The sequence below is a fragment of the Canis aureus genome, chromosome 2 (genome assembly GCF_053574225.1).
Source record: "Canis aureus isolate CA01 chromosome 2, VMU_Caureus_v.1.0, whole genome shotgun sequence".
Classification (NCBI taxonomy): domain Eukaryota; kingdom Metazoa; phylum Chordata; class Mammalia; order Carnivora; family Canidae; genus Canis; species Canis aureus.
Window position 1 is genome coordinate 33908782 of NC_135612.1, and position 17915 is coordinate 33926696.

Genomic DNA, 17915 nt, shown 5'->3' on the forward strand with positions numbered 1-17915 from the left:
AAGGCTGGTTCAACACTCATAAAGCAATCAATGTGATTAATCATATCAGCAAGAGAAAAAACAAGAGTCATATGATCCTCTAGTTAGATGCAGAGAAAGCATTTGACAAAATACAGCATCCATTCCTGATCAAAACTCTTCAGAGTGTAGGGATAGAGGGAACATTCCTCCATGTCTTAAAAGCCATCTATGAAAAGCCCACAATGAATATCATTCTCAATCGGGAAACACTGGGAGTCATTAGAAATGATAATACTCACCATTTGCTTCAACATGGATGGAGCTGGAGGGTATTATGCTGAGTGAAGTAAGTCAATCAGAGAAGGACAAACATTATATGGTCTAATTCATTTGGGGAATATAAAAAAATAGTGAAAGGGAGTAAAGGGGAAAGGAGAGAAAATGAGTGGGAAATATCAGAGAGGGAGACAAAACATGAGAGACTCTGAACTCTGGGAAAGGAACAAGGGACGGTGGAAAGGAAGGTGGGCCGGGGGTGGGGGTGACTGGGTGATGGGCACTAAGGGGGGCACTTGATGGGATGAGCACTGGGTGTTATGCTATATGTTGGCAAATTGAACAATAAAAATATATATGCATATATATATATATATTTATATATATCCATTATACCACTGTATTAACAGGAAAAAGTATTATTTACTTGTTACTTTGTCCACATATGTTCATAAATTTAGAATTCTATCTTTTACTTGATATTGTTCTATTGTTTTTGTACTGAAATCAAGTACTACATAGTTTCGTAAAAAAAAAAAAGAATTGTGTAGCTTGTAGATATCATAATGTAAGACAAGGAGGGCAAAAATCTGATTAACAAATCACTTGCTCATAATATAGGATTTTGGGGGGGGGGTTTGGTTTGTTTTTAATGCCATCTTGACTCAATTTTGGGATCCTGGTTAGAGAGGCTGATCAATTCCCCTTCTTGAGTAGCTGAATAAATCCACACTTGAAACACTTCCCTTATCAGGATCTTACAGACAGAGCTACTATGCACCAGCTGTAATCTGTCAGGGCCAGATATCAGACAACAAAGGACAACCTTTCTGCCCCTGAGACTAAGAAATTACTCAAATTAGCCAATCCATAGGGAGGCCATCAAACCTGGCCAACTCTACACCCATGCCATCCACAAGCTGAAGTTTGCTATTCCTATTGGTCCCAGGACCAATCTTGCATTTGACCCTGCCTGGCAATCTTCTCTTGCTTGGAACAAGTCATAAAAATGTTCTGCCCTTCATCCACCTGAGTGCAGAGTGTCCTACCATCAAAATAATCTTTAAAAATCATAAAACATTGCCCAAGTCTATGTTCTAATTCAGGCAATATTAGTCAATGACCAAGTGCAGTGTAGGTAGAAATGTAAAATATATACTCCTTTTCCATTCACAAGCCCTGAGAAAGGGTTCCCTTTCTGATGGTTAGATTGTCTCCTTGGTAACAGGAAACAGGCATTTTTAACCTCTTTGCCTAATGGAGTGCTTGATACTCTTTATATTTTTACTTAATGCTTTTCTCATAGAATAATTAGATGAATAAAAGTTACTCAGCAATGTTGTATGAAAATAAATAGCAAATAAATTAATACCAATTGTTTTAGGTTACACTGTCCTCAGAAAAAAACTGTACTTTCCTTCCGCGTGGTTGTTGAGAACTCTGAAGCAAACAAGTGGTGAATACAATTTGGAGAGGACTTGGGGAAGAATAAGTAACGAATTTTCTCAACCTATAATGGCATCTAATTCAGCTGTAGAAATTGACAATGAAAGTGATAATTCTTCTGGTAGCAGCTTATTTAAGACTCAGTGTGTCCCTTACTCACCAAAACAGGGGCAAAGAAACCCTATTAGAAAGTTTGTTCGTTCATCTGGAGGTGTTGAAGCAAGGGATTCATCTAGTGACTCCTCTTTTGAACCAAGACCACTGACTTTAAAAGCTATTTTTGAAAGATTCAAAAAAAAAAGAAACGTAAAAAGAGGAAATATAAGCCAAAAGAAAGACCAAGGGGAAGACCAGAAGGAAGAAAAACCACTAGACGCTCCCAAATAAATAAGAAACAAGTTAAAGACAAAGGATCTGGGTTCCCATTTTTAGAATCTGAGAATGTAAAAAAGCCATTACCATGGAGAAAGATTTCAAGCTTTGAGCAAGTGGTGGCAAGAGGATTTTTCAACTACCTTGAAAAATTGAAGTATGAATACTATCTCAAGGAATCCTTGAAACAAATGAATGTTGGTGAAGATTTAGAAAGGGAAGATTTTGACAGTCGTAGATACAAATACTTGGATGATGATGGATCTCTCTCTCCTATTGAAGAGTCAGAAACAGTGGAAGAGGCTGCAACAACTCTTGAACATGATGATGGTTGTGATATCAAATTGGTGGACAATAATGAATTCATAGTAAGTTCTGAAATACCAAAGAAAATGAATCTGTATTTAGGACAAGAGGAATATACTGAAGAAGCTGCTTCGTCTAAAAAGAGAGCATCAAAATCCAAAAACATGGGACAGAGGATAGAATGGTCTGAAAAGGAAGAGATAGGAATATGAATATTAAGGCTTTTCACTTGAAAACAGTGTCTGGACTTAAAGGTATTGGCGTATCCCAACAATCTGTACAGTTCTAGGGTGTGATAGTTTAGGGGTGAATACGATTTGAACTCATTCATGTTTAGAGGATGTTTGAGAACCAGGAAGATCATTTATCTATTTAGACCCTAAATGGGGCTCTAAAGAAATTGGACCTCAAAGATTACAGTGGGGAGTTTTTGAAGTATGTCCATATTCAAGTGGAGATCCGAGAAGACCTCTGGACAGTGACAGCTGTGGATTGAACAAAAGTTTGTTTTAAAAGTGCTATTTTGAAGATCATCACTCTGGCTTTGGTGGAACTATGGTGATTGGCGGCAGAAGGAATCACATGTCAAATATCTTAAATAAAAATTTTATTAACTTTGTCAAATATCTTAAATAAAAATTTATTAATTTTAAATAAAAAAAGAAAAAAACTGTAAAACAACAGGTTTTATCTTCTAGAACTCTCCATATCTTTGTTGTCACTCTAAGTCTAGAAGTTTTTCTGTACACAAATACTCTTTGCTCAAACTTTTCCAGTGTTGCAGCAGAAAAAAGGAACAGCCATGCAAAATCCATAAGCTTTGATAATCATCTTAACAAAGGGGCAGATAATATCTTCATTTGGATAAGAAACAAATAACAGTTTTGGAGTGGAAGATGAGGGATTTGTGGGTAATAATGAATGAGGTTTGCAGCAAGTTAGTGAGTATGATTTTGAAGCAATGATATGGGGTATCCAGTGGTAGTGGGATGAATGGATCTATAGTTGAGATAGAAGTCTGGATAGGAGGTAAGTGTATGAAACATATTAAAATAGAAACAGTTATTGAAATGATAGTGGCTCTGCAAGCATATTCACATAAAGAAGAGAAGAGCTTCCAACTGGGACACTAGCCTCTCCAGAAGAGAAAGAGGAGAGCGCTGCAGAAAGCACTGAGAAGGAGACACTAAAGCTGCAGGTATGGTGGATGGCAGACAATGCAGAGAGGTGATCTGGAAGCCAATTAGGAAATTAATTGGAATACAAGGAGAGTAAACCTTGCCTGATGAATCTATTGGGAGGCAGATGCAGAAAAGTTCTGTGGCGTGGAAAGTCATTTAATTGTCTTAATATTTTAAGAGTTATTTTTTATATGTTTAGTTTTTAATTGAAGTTTGATTTGCCAACATATAGTATAATACCCAGTGCTCATCCTCTCAAGTGCCCCCCTCAGTGCCCCTCACACAGTCACCCCAACCCCCCGCCCACCTCCCCTTCCACTACCCCTTGTTATTTTCCAAGAATTGGGAGTCTCTCATGTTCTGTCACCCTCTCTGATTTTTCCCACTCATTTTCTCCCCTTTCCCCTATAATCTCTTACACTATTTTTTATATTCCCTGTATGAGTGAAACCATATGATGATTGTCCTTCTCCGATTGACTTACTTCACTTAGCATGATACCCTCCAGTTCCATCCATGTTTCTAATGGCTGAGTAATATTCCATTGTATACCCGCGCTGCCCCGAGAGCATCTAGGCCAGTGTGGACTGGGGGACTGTGGTAGTTATGCAGGGAGCTGACTCTAGAGCTGGTGAGCTGGCCACTGCCAGTGTTGTTGTTCCTCCTTCTGTCACTTTGTGCCTGGGATGAAGCAGGGCCACCAGGGAACAGGAGCCTCACAGGATAAATAGCTCCCACTGAGCCTGGCACCTGGCAGGGGGCAGGGCATCTCCCCCAGGTACACAGACCTGAGGGTCAGCACAGCAGGCCTCTCCCCCAGAAGACCAGTTGGAAAAACTGGGAAAGAGCAAGTTCTTGACCGAACAGTGCTGGAAAGCTCCAGGGGAAGTCGAGAGATTTATACTATATAGAACTAGAGGGTACCCCCCATTTTTTCTCTTTTTCCAGTACAACTCATTTTTATATCAGTTTAGAGTTATTTTTGAACAGTTGTATAGCACATATTGTGCAAGATGATTTATTATAACTTAAAATACCTTAATGCTTGACCACAGCAAGGGAAAATCACTGCATGACTCAAGGTCTTAAAATGTTGCCAAGAGAAGCTGAAAAGCAAGCAATGATTCTGGCTTCCTGTATAATTTGAATATTTATCATATATTATATGGAGGTAAATAGGCTTCATGACATTTGTAAGTCAGAAAGAATTAGGGCCCAGCAGGTGCTATGGTAAGGAGAAATGTCCTCTGCAATCAACCTTAAATAGAATAACCGCACACTGGAATTTTCAGGAACTGTTCAAAATGTGACAGGCACTGTGGCCCTCCCAGCTATTTCTGCTTCATTTCTCACCTTTCCACCCGCTTGGCACCAGGTTTTCTTGTACCAATCTTCATTTGAACACCAATAACAGAATGTGTAAGTCCTTTAATATTCATAAATCTTTTCAGAATTATACAACCGTCATTTGTAGTTCTTCTAAGAGATTTGGAGATTTGATTTCTAGGAGTAGCTCATAATCAAATGTCTGTGTGACCACTGGCTATTCATTATTTTATGGTAGGGTGTTCTCAACTAAATTCTTATTCATCCATATTACTAATATCAAACTCAGTTGGTGTTCTCATTAAAATTTGCTACTCCTAACTAATTTTATATCTATTTTCTACCAGGAAAAAAAGAAGGAACATTGCAATTATTCACAATGCTGTGCATCTTTGAAACCTGTTTGTATAAAAACAGTACATACCTTCTTTCTTCTTGCTGTTTCCTAATACTATTGATTTGTTGCTGGTTAGATGACATAATTGAGCTTCATCCATTGGGCTGCCTGTATTAGTTTCTAATAACTTTCAGAAGTGTTTATTTTCTTTCATTTATGATAATCATAAATAGAGGTCTAAACCAGAGTATGCAAGAAAAAAGGATAATTCATATTCAGATTATATTAAATTTTACTACTTGGAATTTTATAGCATAAGCATAGAATAATATATTCTCCAACCATATCTTCTCTTGAACTTTTTAGATCATAAAACTACATTACTAGAATGTGATCTGTTTGGATGTAGACCCACATCCCTGACTTCTAAGAAGACTTCCAACAGGAAGAATGGAAGGGTTTAAGAAGAGCCATGTCATTTATGCAAAGAATGAGTATACCTCATCCAACATGGCTGAGACAGAATCAAGAGCACAGTGACACTTTATCATTCAAAATCAAGGGAGGACATTGATGAGAAGAATTGGTTGCTTTTGCTGATCAATGGTCTTGAAAGCCTTGGATGACTGACTACCATGTGGTATAGACTGAGGTGATCACACAGAAGGCCAGTGGCACTGGCGCACAAAGTGGAGAATGCCTTAGTTATTACAAACTAGTGGTAGCCCTGTGGTGAGATAACAGATGGGGCCATCTGTCAATAAGGCAGATCTCTTAATTCTTCTTGTGTCCAACGTGAGTGAGAGTCACCAAACATCAGTGCATCAGCATCATTCTTGTGGTCCAAGCTCAGATAAGTGAGCAGGAGCAATACATTGGCAAGGCTGCCCTCCCAGCAGCAGGCCTTGCCACTGGACCTGAGGATGACCCATAGGCATGGATCCAGAGCTATGTGGGGCATTTAGTTTACATTATGTGTAGAATGGAGAGTTAGGAAGCACTCCAAAGGAAAGAAACAAAGACAAAGGCCAGATGTGTACAACCTGGGCTCCAGTTGCCAAACTAACTGGTCAACCCCACTGGTCACAAATACCAGAAGGGAAGTTAGATAATTTTAAGGACCTTAGATCTAGAAACTGAGATCCATGCAGGGCTTGGTCTGTGTTGGAGTGTTCTATTTAATGTTTACTGATTACCTCACTGTGTTTATCTGTTTTTAAATTATTTTTTCATTCATCCTGATAGCAATTCATATAGGCTTTTGAATTTTTGAGTTGATATCTTTTATCAGTTTTGAAAATTTCATAGTGGTTATTACTTCAAATATTTCCTCTCTCTTATTTTCTATGTCTTCTTTTTCATGTCTGGCTCCTTCCCCCCCACCAATTATTCATGTTAGGCTTTTTTTTTCGGCATCATCTAGTCTGTACGTTTGATTATGTATTATCTATTCATTAGTTTTTCAATATTTTATTTTGGCAGTTTTATTCTGCAGAAGATAAATAGATGTATCTCCACAAGAAGAAATGGGTGAGTGCATGCAGGACAATAGGTAGCAGCTGCTGATGATAAAGGGTTTCTATCCTCACAGTCCCAAATCAGAGTTTCTGAAGGATTAAGGCTCTCTATATCTCTTACACAACTTCTTCCCAGGGAGCAGATGGTATCTGTCAGCCTCCTGCCCTCCTGAACAGGGAGAGGTCAAAGGTTTAGCTCAAATAGCCAAGTGGACCAAAATTTTGGATATATCAGATAGCTAACCAGTCTCCACATCATCCATTTAATTTTTTTTCCATCCAACAATTTGTCAACTCTGCAGTCAACAATTGCCTTTAGGTGACTTTCTTTCAACAACCCCCTATTGGCTGTTTTGCACAGGCATGACAGGGTGTAACTTTTGAGAAGGAACCACAATATTTGAATTTCAAGGTTGATAGGAAATATACATAATAAACCTGACAGGTTTGGACTTCAGGTTTCATCACAATAAAATCACCAAATGTTTTCTGTAAATGGTCACCCCTTTTTTTTAGAGGGCTTGGAAGTCTGGAGAGAGGAAGAAAATCTTTAATTTCCCTTTGGACACAGTGCTTGTCTCAGGGTTACACCCCTAATGAGAAAAATGAAAGGCAAAAGGACCCTCTTGTCTTATCAGTTTTGTAATTGAATTAGCCAGCCCTGAGATTAAATTCATCTTCTTTGCTTACTGCTTATAAGACACACTTCTCCTTTATCGAATATTAGTTGACCATAAAGTTGAGGGTCCACTTCTGGATTCTCTATTCTGTTCCATTGAACTGTGTTGGTGGGAATGTGAAATGGTACAGCCACTCTGGAAAACTGTGTGGAGGTTCCTCAAAGAGTTAAAAATAGACCTGCCCTACGATCCAGCAATTCCACTGCTGGGGATTTACCCCAAAGATACAGATGCAATGAAACGCCGGGACACCTGCACCCCAATGTTTCTAGCAGCAATGTCCACAATAGCCAGACTGTGGAAGGAGCCTCAGTGTCCATCGAAAGATGAATGGATAAAGAAGATGTGGTTTATGTATACAATGGAATATTACTCAGCCATTAGAAATGACAAATACTCACCATTTGCTTCAACGTGGATGGAACTGGATGTTATTATGCTGAGTGAAATGAGTCAATCGGAGAAGGACAAACATTATATGGTCTCATTCATTTGGGGAATATAAATAATAGTGAAAGGGAATAGAAGGGAAGGGAGAAGAAATGGGTAGGAAATATCAGAAAGGGAGACAGAACATGAAGACTCCTAACTGGGAAACGAACTAGGGGTGGTGGAAGGGGAGGTGGGCAGGGGGTGGAGGTGAATGGGTGACGGGCACTGAGGGGGGCACTTGACAGAATGAGCACTGGGTGTTATTCTGTGTGTTGGCAAATTGAACACCAATAAAAAATAAATTTATTATAAAAAAAGACACACTTCTCTGCACTAAACGAACATGGAACTAACCACAGGCTGAAGCAAAATGACAATACTAAAATTTAAGAAAATAAGTTTTTTTGAGCCAATTCATTTCTTCCTGGTCTGATAAGCTCATCTTAAACTAGGAACACTTCAAATATAGCTATTTTGAAAGAGCATATTCTTATCTAATGATGAATAATAAAATACAGTTATAGAGTTGCACATTAAAAAAAAATTCTGGATTTGTTTTCCAACATAGTTTAGTTCTATGAAAATCAACTGCTTTCCTAATTACCATTTAAAACAAGTAAACAAATGTGAATGGAAAGGGAATGAAATGAAAGGAACTATCAATTATTATTGTGCAAAAACGACAAATAATATTACCTTAGCCGTGGGTAAGGGCAGAATTTTAATTACTTTAAAATAGCATTTTGAAGTAAAGAAAGTAATTGAAACATTCCTAAATATTTGCAGAATACTATGCAATTCATGGATAAATAAATACAAATGTGAGATATCTTGTTAAAAGTTTAAATCAGAAACACCAAAAATAAATTTATTTCCATAATACACTTTAAGGAAGAAAGACCTAAAAGGATATATTGAATATATGATGATGACTGTTCATTTTAGTGTTCTAAAATTAAATTTAAGCAGTATCTAAAGGGTTCCAATTGTTAAGAGAAGGAAAAATAGTGTTAAAACCCTCAATATCTGGCTTTAGTAGTGAAAGGGAAACAATCATTTATGAATAGATACTTGCTTCAAAAAATTATTCGATAACAAAAAGGTAAAATACTTAAATTTTATTTGTAACCTTGAAAATATGGAATAAAAATTAAAATAACAATAGCATGCAATAGACACAGGCTTTAATTATCCATATAGACTATTATATAAAAATATATAGACACTTATTTTTCACTTGGAAACAAGTCCAAATGTCTCTCTTCTTTGTCTGAGTACCTTGGAGACTGTGCTTGTAAAATGGGATATTTAGCTTCTGACTCAGCTCTGACCTTTACTGTCTTCTTGTAAAGATCTGTCATCACTCAGAGGAAATAACTTGAATAGTCTTGAGGCAGAAAATTGAACACATTTGAATAAAATGGACTAAACACTCAGAGTCAGCATTGAAATAACAAATACAGATAAGGCTTTAATATATCTAAAATAAAGTACTCTCTTTCCTCTACTGAGGGTCCTGAGGTCAAGCAAAGGAATCAGTCTCTTTACAAAACATACTTCCAAGTCAAAAGTTTCTAAACATATCAAAGCTTAAGCCTTTTGATATATTAATTGAAAATGCACTATGGTTTGAACAAAGGTTACTAGGTATGTCTAGGGAAAGCAAGGGGATCACAAAGAAACCGTTGCTATGTAATTAAGTAAGGCACTTGAATATTGATTACGTGCAGAAACCATTATGAAGCATCTTAAGCACAGATTGGAGTCTGGCAGACATAGCACTCGTTCATCTATGCAGCAACTAGAGGATCCTTTTCAATGGACAGAATTGACATCTACTGATTTGTCCACTTTTGGTTTAATCACTCAATCTTTTTTGTAGGGTCTTTTCAAACAGCTTCTGAATGGACTCTGAGGAAGTCTTTAGGTAGAAAGCCTACTATTACTAAACCAACTTCCTGAAATTTTAGGTAAGAAATAACAAATTTTAGTTACCCACAGACTATGCCATTCTTTCAGCTTTTTAACCAGTTCTTCTATTTTCATCTAGATTTGTAAATGAGAAAAGAGTCCTGTCATTCTACATATTTAAAGTTAAGACTAGAACTCATAAACTACTGCTCTGTTGATGGGAAGGTCATGATACAGAAAACAAATTTCTGTTTGACTGTCACATGTCAAATGTACCCCACGCATGTGTTCTAACCTCACCTCCATGGTTTACTTGTTCTGGTCAGATCTGCCTCTCTTGTACACTCCTGATAATGTGGATTTTATCTGTAGTTCAGAGATTACTATGTTCTATCTTCTGAAAAATTCAGCAAATAGTTTGGTCCATGTTGGTCTCTTAGAAAACCCTTTACTGAACTGAAATATTGTTTAATTATAGTGCCTTCCATTGTGTGGTGACTGGTGTGTGTGTGTGTGTGTGTGTGTGTGTGTGTGTTTGCCAGTATAAGATCCTCCCATATAGGGATGCTGGGTGGGTTAGGATAGGGGGGTTAAGCGGCTGTCTTTGGCTCAGCACGTAATCCTGGAGTCCCAGGATGGAGTCCCATATTGGGCTTCCTTCATGGAGCCTGCTTCTCCCGCTGCCTCTGCCTATGTCTTTGCCTCTCTCTCTGTGTTTGTTTCTGTTGAATAAATAAAATCTTAAAAAAAAAAGATCCTCCCAAATAGAAGGCAAGACTTTTGAATTCTTGTGCCTTGTCTTATACATGTCTACTACACCATAATAGTAGAAAATTAGTAAATATTTGTGATTTTCAGATAAAATTCTTTCTTTAAAAAAGATAGATGTAAATAAATATTTCCTTTGCTATTCTTAGTATAATTTGCACACATGCACACACAAACACAAATATATAAATATACATATTCATAATGGCAACTGCTGAATAAATATTTGTAAATAAGATGTGATACAGCAGGGTGTCTGAGTGGCTCAGGGGGTTAGGCCTCTGACTCTGGATTTCAGCTCAGGTCATGATTGCAGTGTTGTGGGATCTAGCCCCATGTCCAGACCCTTGCTCAGAGGGGAGTCTCCTGGAAATTTTTTCTCTACCTCTCTCTCCTGTGCTCCCTCTCTCCCTCTCAAATAAATAAATTAATCTTTAAAGAAGACATGATACATCATAGGAGAAGGTAAATAATTCAAGTTAGTGAGTATGGTTTTGAGAATGGCAATAAAATTTACCTATTCCTTCATCTCCACCTTCCAAAAACTTACAATAGTAGGGGTCCATAAGACCCCAAACATATCACCTTAAATTAAATATATGTATATGGGGTGCCTGGGTGGCTCCGTGGTTGAGCATCTGACTTTGGCTCAGGTCGTGATTCTGGGATCCTGGGATTGAGTCCCACATCAGGATCCTCATAGGGAGTCTCCTTCTCCTTCTGCCTGTCTCTTTGTGTCTCTCATAAATAAATAAATAAAGTCTTAAAAATAAATATATGTATATATTTATTGAATTGTTTATATAATATAGAATAATACTGTATTATATTTACATATATATGTACTTTTAAATATCAGGTACTATTCAAAATTGCCATCCAGAAACCTCTTTTCTAGCAAGTGTCAGTCTCAGGATTTTCCATAAATGGCTTCAACTTTCACTTATATATGATAGAGATACAATATGCTTTAACTTGCATTTATAAATTACGTAGAAAGTAAAGTTTCAGAAAAAAAGTAACTTTGATGCTGAAATGAAGATTAGTGTGATACTGTGAACCCCAAAACAAAGATCTGTACATAAAATATCCTCTATTCATATAGGTTACATGTTAATCACTGTCAACTTGATCAAGAGTTTGGAGGAAAGGGGCCAAAAATAACATACATACACAGAGGCAGAGAAAAAGGTTAAGAGCAAGAAGCATAGAAAAATCAGAAGGAAGTATGCCCCTATATGGCAGTGTGTCATGGTCCTTGAAGGGGCCCCTATGAAGGGAATCAGAAAAGCAGGTTACAAGACAGTTTCAAATAAGATGAATTACACAGGATGGGATCTCATGGTGATTAATATTGCCTGAAAACCGAGTAGAAAACTTTGGACATAACAAATCAGAAAATATGGAGAAATTACATAATAATAACACATTTATTACAGCATTTATAAAAAAAATCATTTCCTTATTTACCAAGATTGGAATTAAGGACATTTAAGAAATAAATATGGTAGTCAAATTTTTTTTTTTTTATCTTTAGCCTTAGAGGATCACATCAAAACATTGTTAGTTGGGACAGTTATTTTCCCCCCTACCTATTTTAGTGTGGTCATATGTTGTCCCTGTAAGATAATGAGATTCATTTGGCAGAGAATGAATTTCATCTCTCCTTTCACATCCTGATGATTTTTAAAAACTTATATAGAGCAAAAATTTACTTTTGTTAGAGTATAGTTCCATTGAATTTTGTAAACATATAGTCTTGTGCCCACTACTCCTCAAACTTTCCCATGCTACCTCTTTATTGACAATGGTTTCATCCAGTCCCTAACCCATGACAACCACCAAATGCTCTTTTTCCTCCTATAATTTTGCCTTTCCCAAAGTAATAGAAATGATATAATACAACATGTAACCATTTAAGATTTGTCGATCTTGTTGCATGAATCAATTTCTTCTTTTAAAAAAATAGGAATGTATAATAGCTTGTTTATGAATAAACCTGTTGAAAGAAATTTCAGTTGTCTTCAGATTTTGGCAATTATGAATTTTATAAGTTTATAAATTTTCGTGTACAGATTCTGTGTATGTGTGTACATATTTTCCCACACCCTAGAAGTGGAAATGCTAATATATATGGCAAATGTATATTGAACCTTTTACAAACCAATAAACTATATTTGAAAGTTGCACCGGGACACCTGGGTGGCTCCATGGTTGAGTGTCTGCCTTTGGTTCAGGGTGTGATCCCAGAGTCCTGGGATCGAGTCCTATATTGGGCTCCCTGCATGGAGCCTGCTTCTCCTACCTCTGCCTGTCTCTCTCTCTCTCTCTCTCTCTGTGTGTGTGTGTGTCTCTGGTGAATAAATAAATAAATAAACAAATAAAATAAATAAAAAGTAGTTGCAACATTTCACTTACTATAAGGGTTCTAGTTATTCCACCACCTCACCAACACTTTGTATACTACGTTTCTATGTGTATTATTATTATTATTATTATTATTATTATTATTATTATTGAAATATAATTAGCATGCAGGGGCACCCAGGTGGCTCAGTCAATAAAGCATCTGACTTCAGCTCAAGTCATGGTCTTGGGATCCTGGGATTGAGAACCCTGTCAGGCTCCTCACTAGTGGAGAATCTGCTTGTCTCTCTGCCCCTAGCCCACTCATACAATCTCTCAAATAAATAAAATATTAGAAAAAGAAATATAAATAACATACAATGTCAAATGACTCTCAGGTGTACAGTATATTGATTTGATAATTCTATACAATGTATAGTGTAGTCACCAACTGTTATTCTAACAGGTATTTATTCATCTCTCAGTGTAGTTTTACCTCACAGTTCTTTAATGATTAATTGTGTGGAACATCTTTTCATATGAATATTTGACATCATACACTTTTTTGGTGAAGTGTTTGTCTTTTACCTATTTTTATAGATTTGTTTTCTTATTGTCGACTTTTCGGTATTCTCTATATATTATGGGTACAGTCTTTGTTCAAATGTGATTTGCAAATATTTCTTCCAGTTTGTAGCTTATCTTTTCATTCTCTTAGCTGTATCTAATTGCATAGCAAACTATTTTAAATTTAATAAATTTACATTGTTCATTTTTTTTTCTTTTATATAGGTCGTGCTTTTGAAGTAGTATCTAAGAAATACTTTTGGCTACCCCCAAATGAACCGAAATTTATCTCATGTTTTCTTCTAAAATATTCAAATTTTACATTTTATATTTATGTCAATGTCCACTTAGGTAGTTTTTATGTAAGGTGTTAAGGTATGTGTCTAGACTTATTTTTTGCTTATGGATGTCCAATTTTTCCCATCATTACTTATTGAACAGACGATCTTTTTCCTTTTGTCAAAATTCAGTTGACTATGTTAGTGTAGATTTATCTATAGACGCTCAGTGCTATTCCATAGATCTATATGTGTATGCTTTTGACAATAACATTGTGTTGATTGATTTAGATTTCTAGTAGTATACAAAATCAGGTAATATAAGTCTTCAAGCTTTGTTCTTCTTTTCCAAACTTCTCTAAATTTTATTCCATTCCTTTTCTATCGAAATTTTAGAATTAGTTAGTTAATATCTAAAATTCCTTAGATTTCACCAAATATATAATAATGTAAAAGAGATATAAATTATACAGAACCAAATAGACATCATAGAAATGAAAAGCAGATTAAGTGAAACAAAAAATACACAAAAGACGTCAACAGCAGATATGAACTGGCCAAAGAAAGAACAGGGAGACTTAAAACAGGTCAATTTAGATGATTCCAACAGAGGAACTGAGGGAAAAAAAGAGAAAGAGAGAGAATGAAGGAAAATAAACACAGCTTTAGTTCGGGTGCCATCAAGTGTGTTTACATACGTGTAATGAAAGCTCCAGAATGAAAGAAGAAAGAGACAAAGAGCTAACTTGAAGAAAATAATTTCCTCAAACTCCCAAATATAATGTCAAATATGAATCTACATATTCAAGAATCTCAATAAATTCCCAGTAGAATAAATTCCACTTGTTCCACACAACTAAAAACCACAAACTGACAAAAGACAATAAAGGGTAATCTTCAAAACAACAAAGAAAAATATCTCATCATGTACAAGAGATAGTCAATAAGACTAAAATGGCTTCTCAGGTAATTAATAGAGGTCAGATAGCACATAGGCAACTGTAAAAAATAATATAAATGTATCTTTTTTTCAAATTTGAATTGTAATTTCATAAATAAATAAATAAATAAATAAACTTAAAAAATTTATTTACTTATCTATATTTTTATTGGGGTTTTATTGCCAACATATACTATAATACCCAGTGCTCATCCTGTCAAGTGTCCCCTCAGTGCCCGTCACACAGTCTCTCCATCCCCCGGCCCACCTCCCCTTCCACTAAGTCTTGTTCATTTCCCAGAGTTAGTACTTTCTCATGTATTGTCACCCTCTCTGATTTTTCCCACCCAATTTCTCTCCTTTACCCTATAATTCCTTTCACTATTTTTTATATTTCCCATATGAGTGAAACCATATGATTGTCCTTCTCCAATTGATTTACTTCATTCAGCATTAATACCCTCCAGTTATACCCACATCAAAGCAAATGATGGTTATTCATGGTTTCTGATGGCTGAGTAATATTCCATTGTATATATAGACCACATCTTCTTTATCTATTCATCTTTAGATGGAAACCAAGGCTCCTTCCACAGTTTAGCAGTTGTGGACATTGCTACTATAAACATTGGGGGACAGGTGTCTCACCTTTTCACTGCATCTGGATCTTTGGGGTAAATCCCCAGTAGTGAAATTGCTAGGTCATAGGGTAGCTCTATTTTTAACTCGGAGGAACCTCCACAAAGTTTTCCAGAGTGGCTGCAACACTTCACATTCCCACCAACAGTGTAAGAGGGTTCCCTTTTCCCCACATCCTCTCCAACATTTGTGGTTTCCTGCCTTGTTAATTTTCCCCATTCTCACTGGTGTGAGGTGGTATCTCATTGTGGTTTTGGTCTGTATTTCCCTGATGTCCAGTGATGCGGAGCATTTCCTCATGTGCATGTTGGCCATGTGTATGTCACCTTTGGTGAAATTTCTGTTCATGTCTTTTGCCCATTTCATGATTGGATTGTTTGTTCTTGAGTGGTGAGTTTAGTAAGTTCCTTATAGATCTTGGATACTAGCCCTTTAGCTGATACGTCATTTGCAAATATCTTCTCCCATTCTGTAGGGTGCCCTGTGGATTTGTTGACTATTTCTTTTGCTAGGCAGAAGATTTTAATCTGATGAAGTCCCAATCACTCATTTTTGCTTTTGTTTCCTTTGCCTTCATAGATGTGTCTTGCAAGAAGTTACTGTGGCCAAGTTCAAAAGGGGTGTTCCTGTGTTCTCCTCTAGGATTTTGATGGAATCTTGTCTCACATTTAGATCTTTCATCCATTTTGAGTTTATCTTTGTGTATGGTGCAAGAGAGTGGTCTAGTTTCATTCTTCTGCATGTGGATATCCAGTTTTCCCAGCACCATTTATTGAAGAGACTGTCTTTCTTCCAGTGGATAGTCTTTCCTCCTTTGTCGAATATCAGTTGACCATAAAGTTGAGGGTCCACTTCTGGATTCTCTATTCTGTTCCATTGATCTATGTGGCTGTTTTTGTGCCAGTACCACACTGTCCTGATGACCACAGCTTTGTAGTACAGCCTGAAATCTGGCATTGTGATGCCCCCAGATATGGTTTTCTTTTTTAATATTCCCCTAACTATTTGGGGTCTTTTCGGATTCCACACAAATCTTAAAATAATTTGTTCCAACTCTCTGAAGAAAGTCCATGGTATTTTGATTGGGATTGCATTAAATGTGTCAATTGCTCTGGGTAACATTGACATTTTCACAATATTAATTCTGCCAATCCATGAGCATGGAATATTTTTCCATCTCTTTGTGTCTTCCTCAATTTCTTTAAGAAGTGTTCTGTAGACTTTAGGGCATAGATTGTTTACCTCTTTGATTACCTTTATCCCTAAGTATCTTATGCTTTTGGGTGCAATTGAAAATGGTTGACTCCTTAATTTCTCTTTCTTCAGGCTCATTTTTAGTGTATGGAAATGCCACTGATTTCTGGGGATTGATTTTGTATCCTGCCACATTGATGAATTGCTGTATGAGTTCTAGAATCTTGGGGTGGAGTCTTTTGGGTTTTCTATGTGTAGTATCATGTCATCTGCAAAGAGGGAGAGATTGACTTCTTCTTTGCCAATTTGAATGCTTTTTATTTCTTTTTTGTTGTATGATTGCTGAGGCTAAGATGTTGAATATCAGTAGTGAGAGTGGACATCCCTGTCATGTTCCTGATCTTGGGGAAAGTCTCTCAGTTTTTCCCCATTGAGAATATTTGCTGTGGGCTTTTTGTAGATGGCTTTTAAGATGCTAAGGAATGTTCCCTCTATCCCTACACTCTGAAGAGTTTTGATCAGGAATGGATGCTGTATTTTGTCAAATGCTTTCTCTGCCTCTAATGAGAGGATCATATGGTTCTTGTTTTTTCTCTTATTGATGTGATCTATCACGTTGATTGTTTTACGAGTGAGGACCAACCTTGCATCCCAGGGATAAATCACACTTGGTCATGGTGAATAATGTTAATGTACTGTTGGCACCTATTGGCTAGTATCTTGTTGAGAATTTTTGTGTCCTTGTTCATCAGGGATATTGGTCTATAATTCTCCTTTTTTGTGGAGTCATTGTCTGGTTTTGGAATCAAGGTGATGTTGGCCTCATAGAATGAGTTTGGAAGTATTCCATCACTTTCTATCCTGCAGAATAGCTTTAGCAGAATAGGTATTGTTTCTTCTTTAAACATTTGATAGAATTCCCCTGGGAAGCCATCTGGCCCTGGACTTTTGTGTCTTGGGAGGTTTTGATGACTGCTTCAATTTACTCCCTGGTAATTGGACTGTTCAGGTTTTTGACTTCTTCCTGTCCCAGTTTTGGTATATTTTGGTTTTCCTAAATGCATCCATTTCTTCTAGATTGCCTAACTTATTGGCATATTGCTGCTCATAATACATTTTTATAATCAATTGTATTTCCTTGGTATTGGTTGTGATCTCTCCTCTTTCATTCATGATGTTCTTTTTTATTAAGATTTTATTTATTCATGAGACACACACACACACAGAGAGAGAGAGAGAGAGAGAGAGAGAGATGCAGGGAGCCCAACATGGGATTCGATTCCAGGACTCCAGGATCACGCCTTGGGTCAAAGGCAGGTGCTAAACCACTGAGCCACCCAGGGATCATGATACATAATGTTCTTAATTTGAGTCTTTTTTTTTAATAAGGCTGGCTAGAGTTTATCTATCTTATTAATTCTTTTGAAGAACCAACTCC

The 17915-nt window shown here is 36.7% G+C and overlaps 2 protein-coding genes across 5 annotated transcripts in view; one reads left to right on the forward strand and one right to left on the reverse strand.

Annotated features, from left to right (window-relative positions):
• GABRG3 (gamma-aminobutyric acid type A receptor subunit gamma3) overlaps positions 1-17915 on the reverse strand; it is a 686820-nt gene that overhangs the window by 211383 nt on the left and 457522 nt on the right. The gene's annotated exons all lie outside the window — the stretch shown is intronic.
• Positions 1656-2985, forward strand: LOC144295800 (TATA box-binding protein-associated factor RNA polymerase I subunit D-like). The gene is given in 3 exon segments (XM_077868309.1): positions 1656-1978; positions 1981-2615; positions 2701-2985. Coding segments are annotated over 2 exon segments (819 nt in total). The 5' UTR covers positions 1656-1752; the 3' UTR covers positions 2574-2615; positions 2701-2985.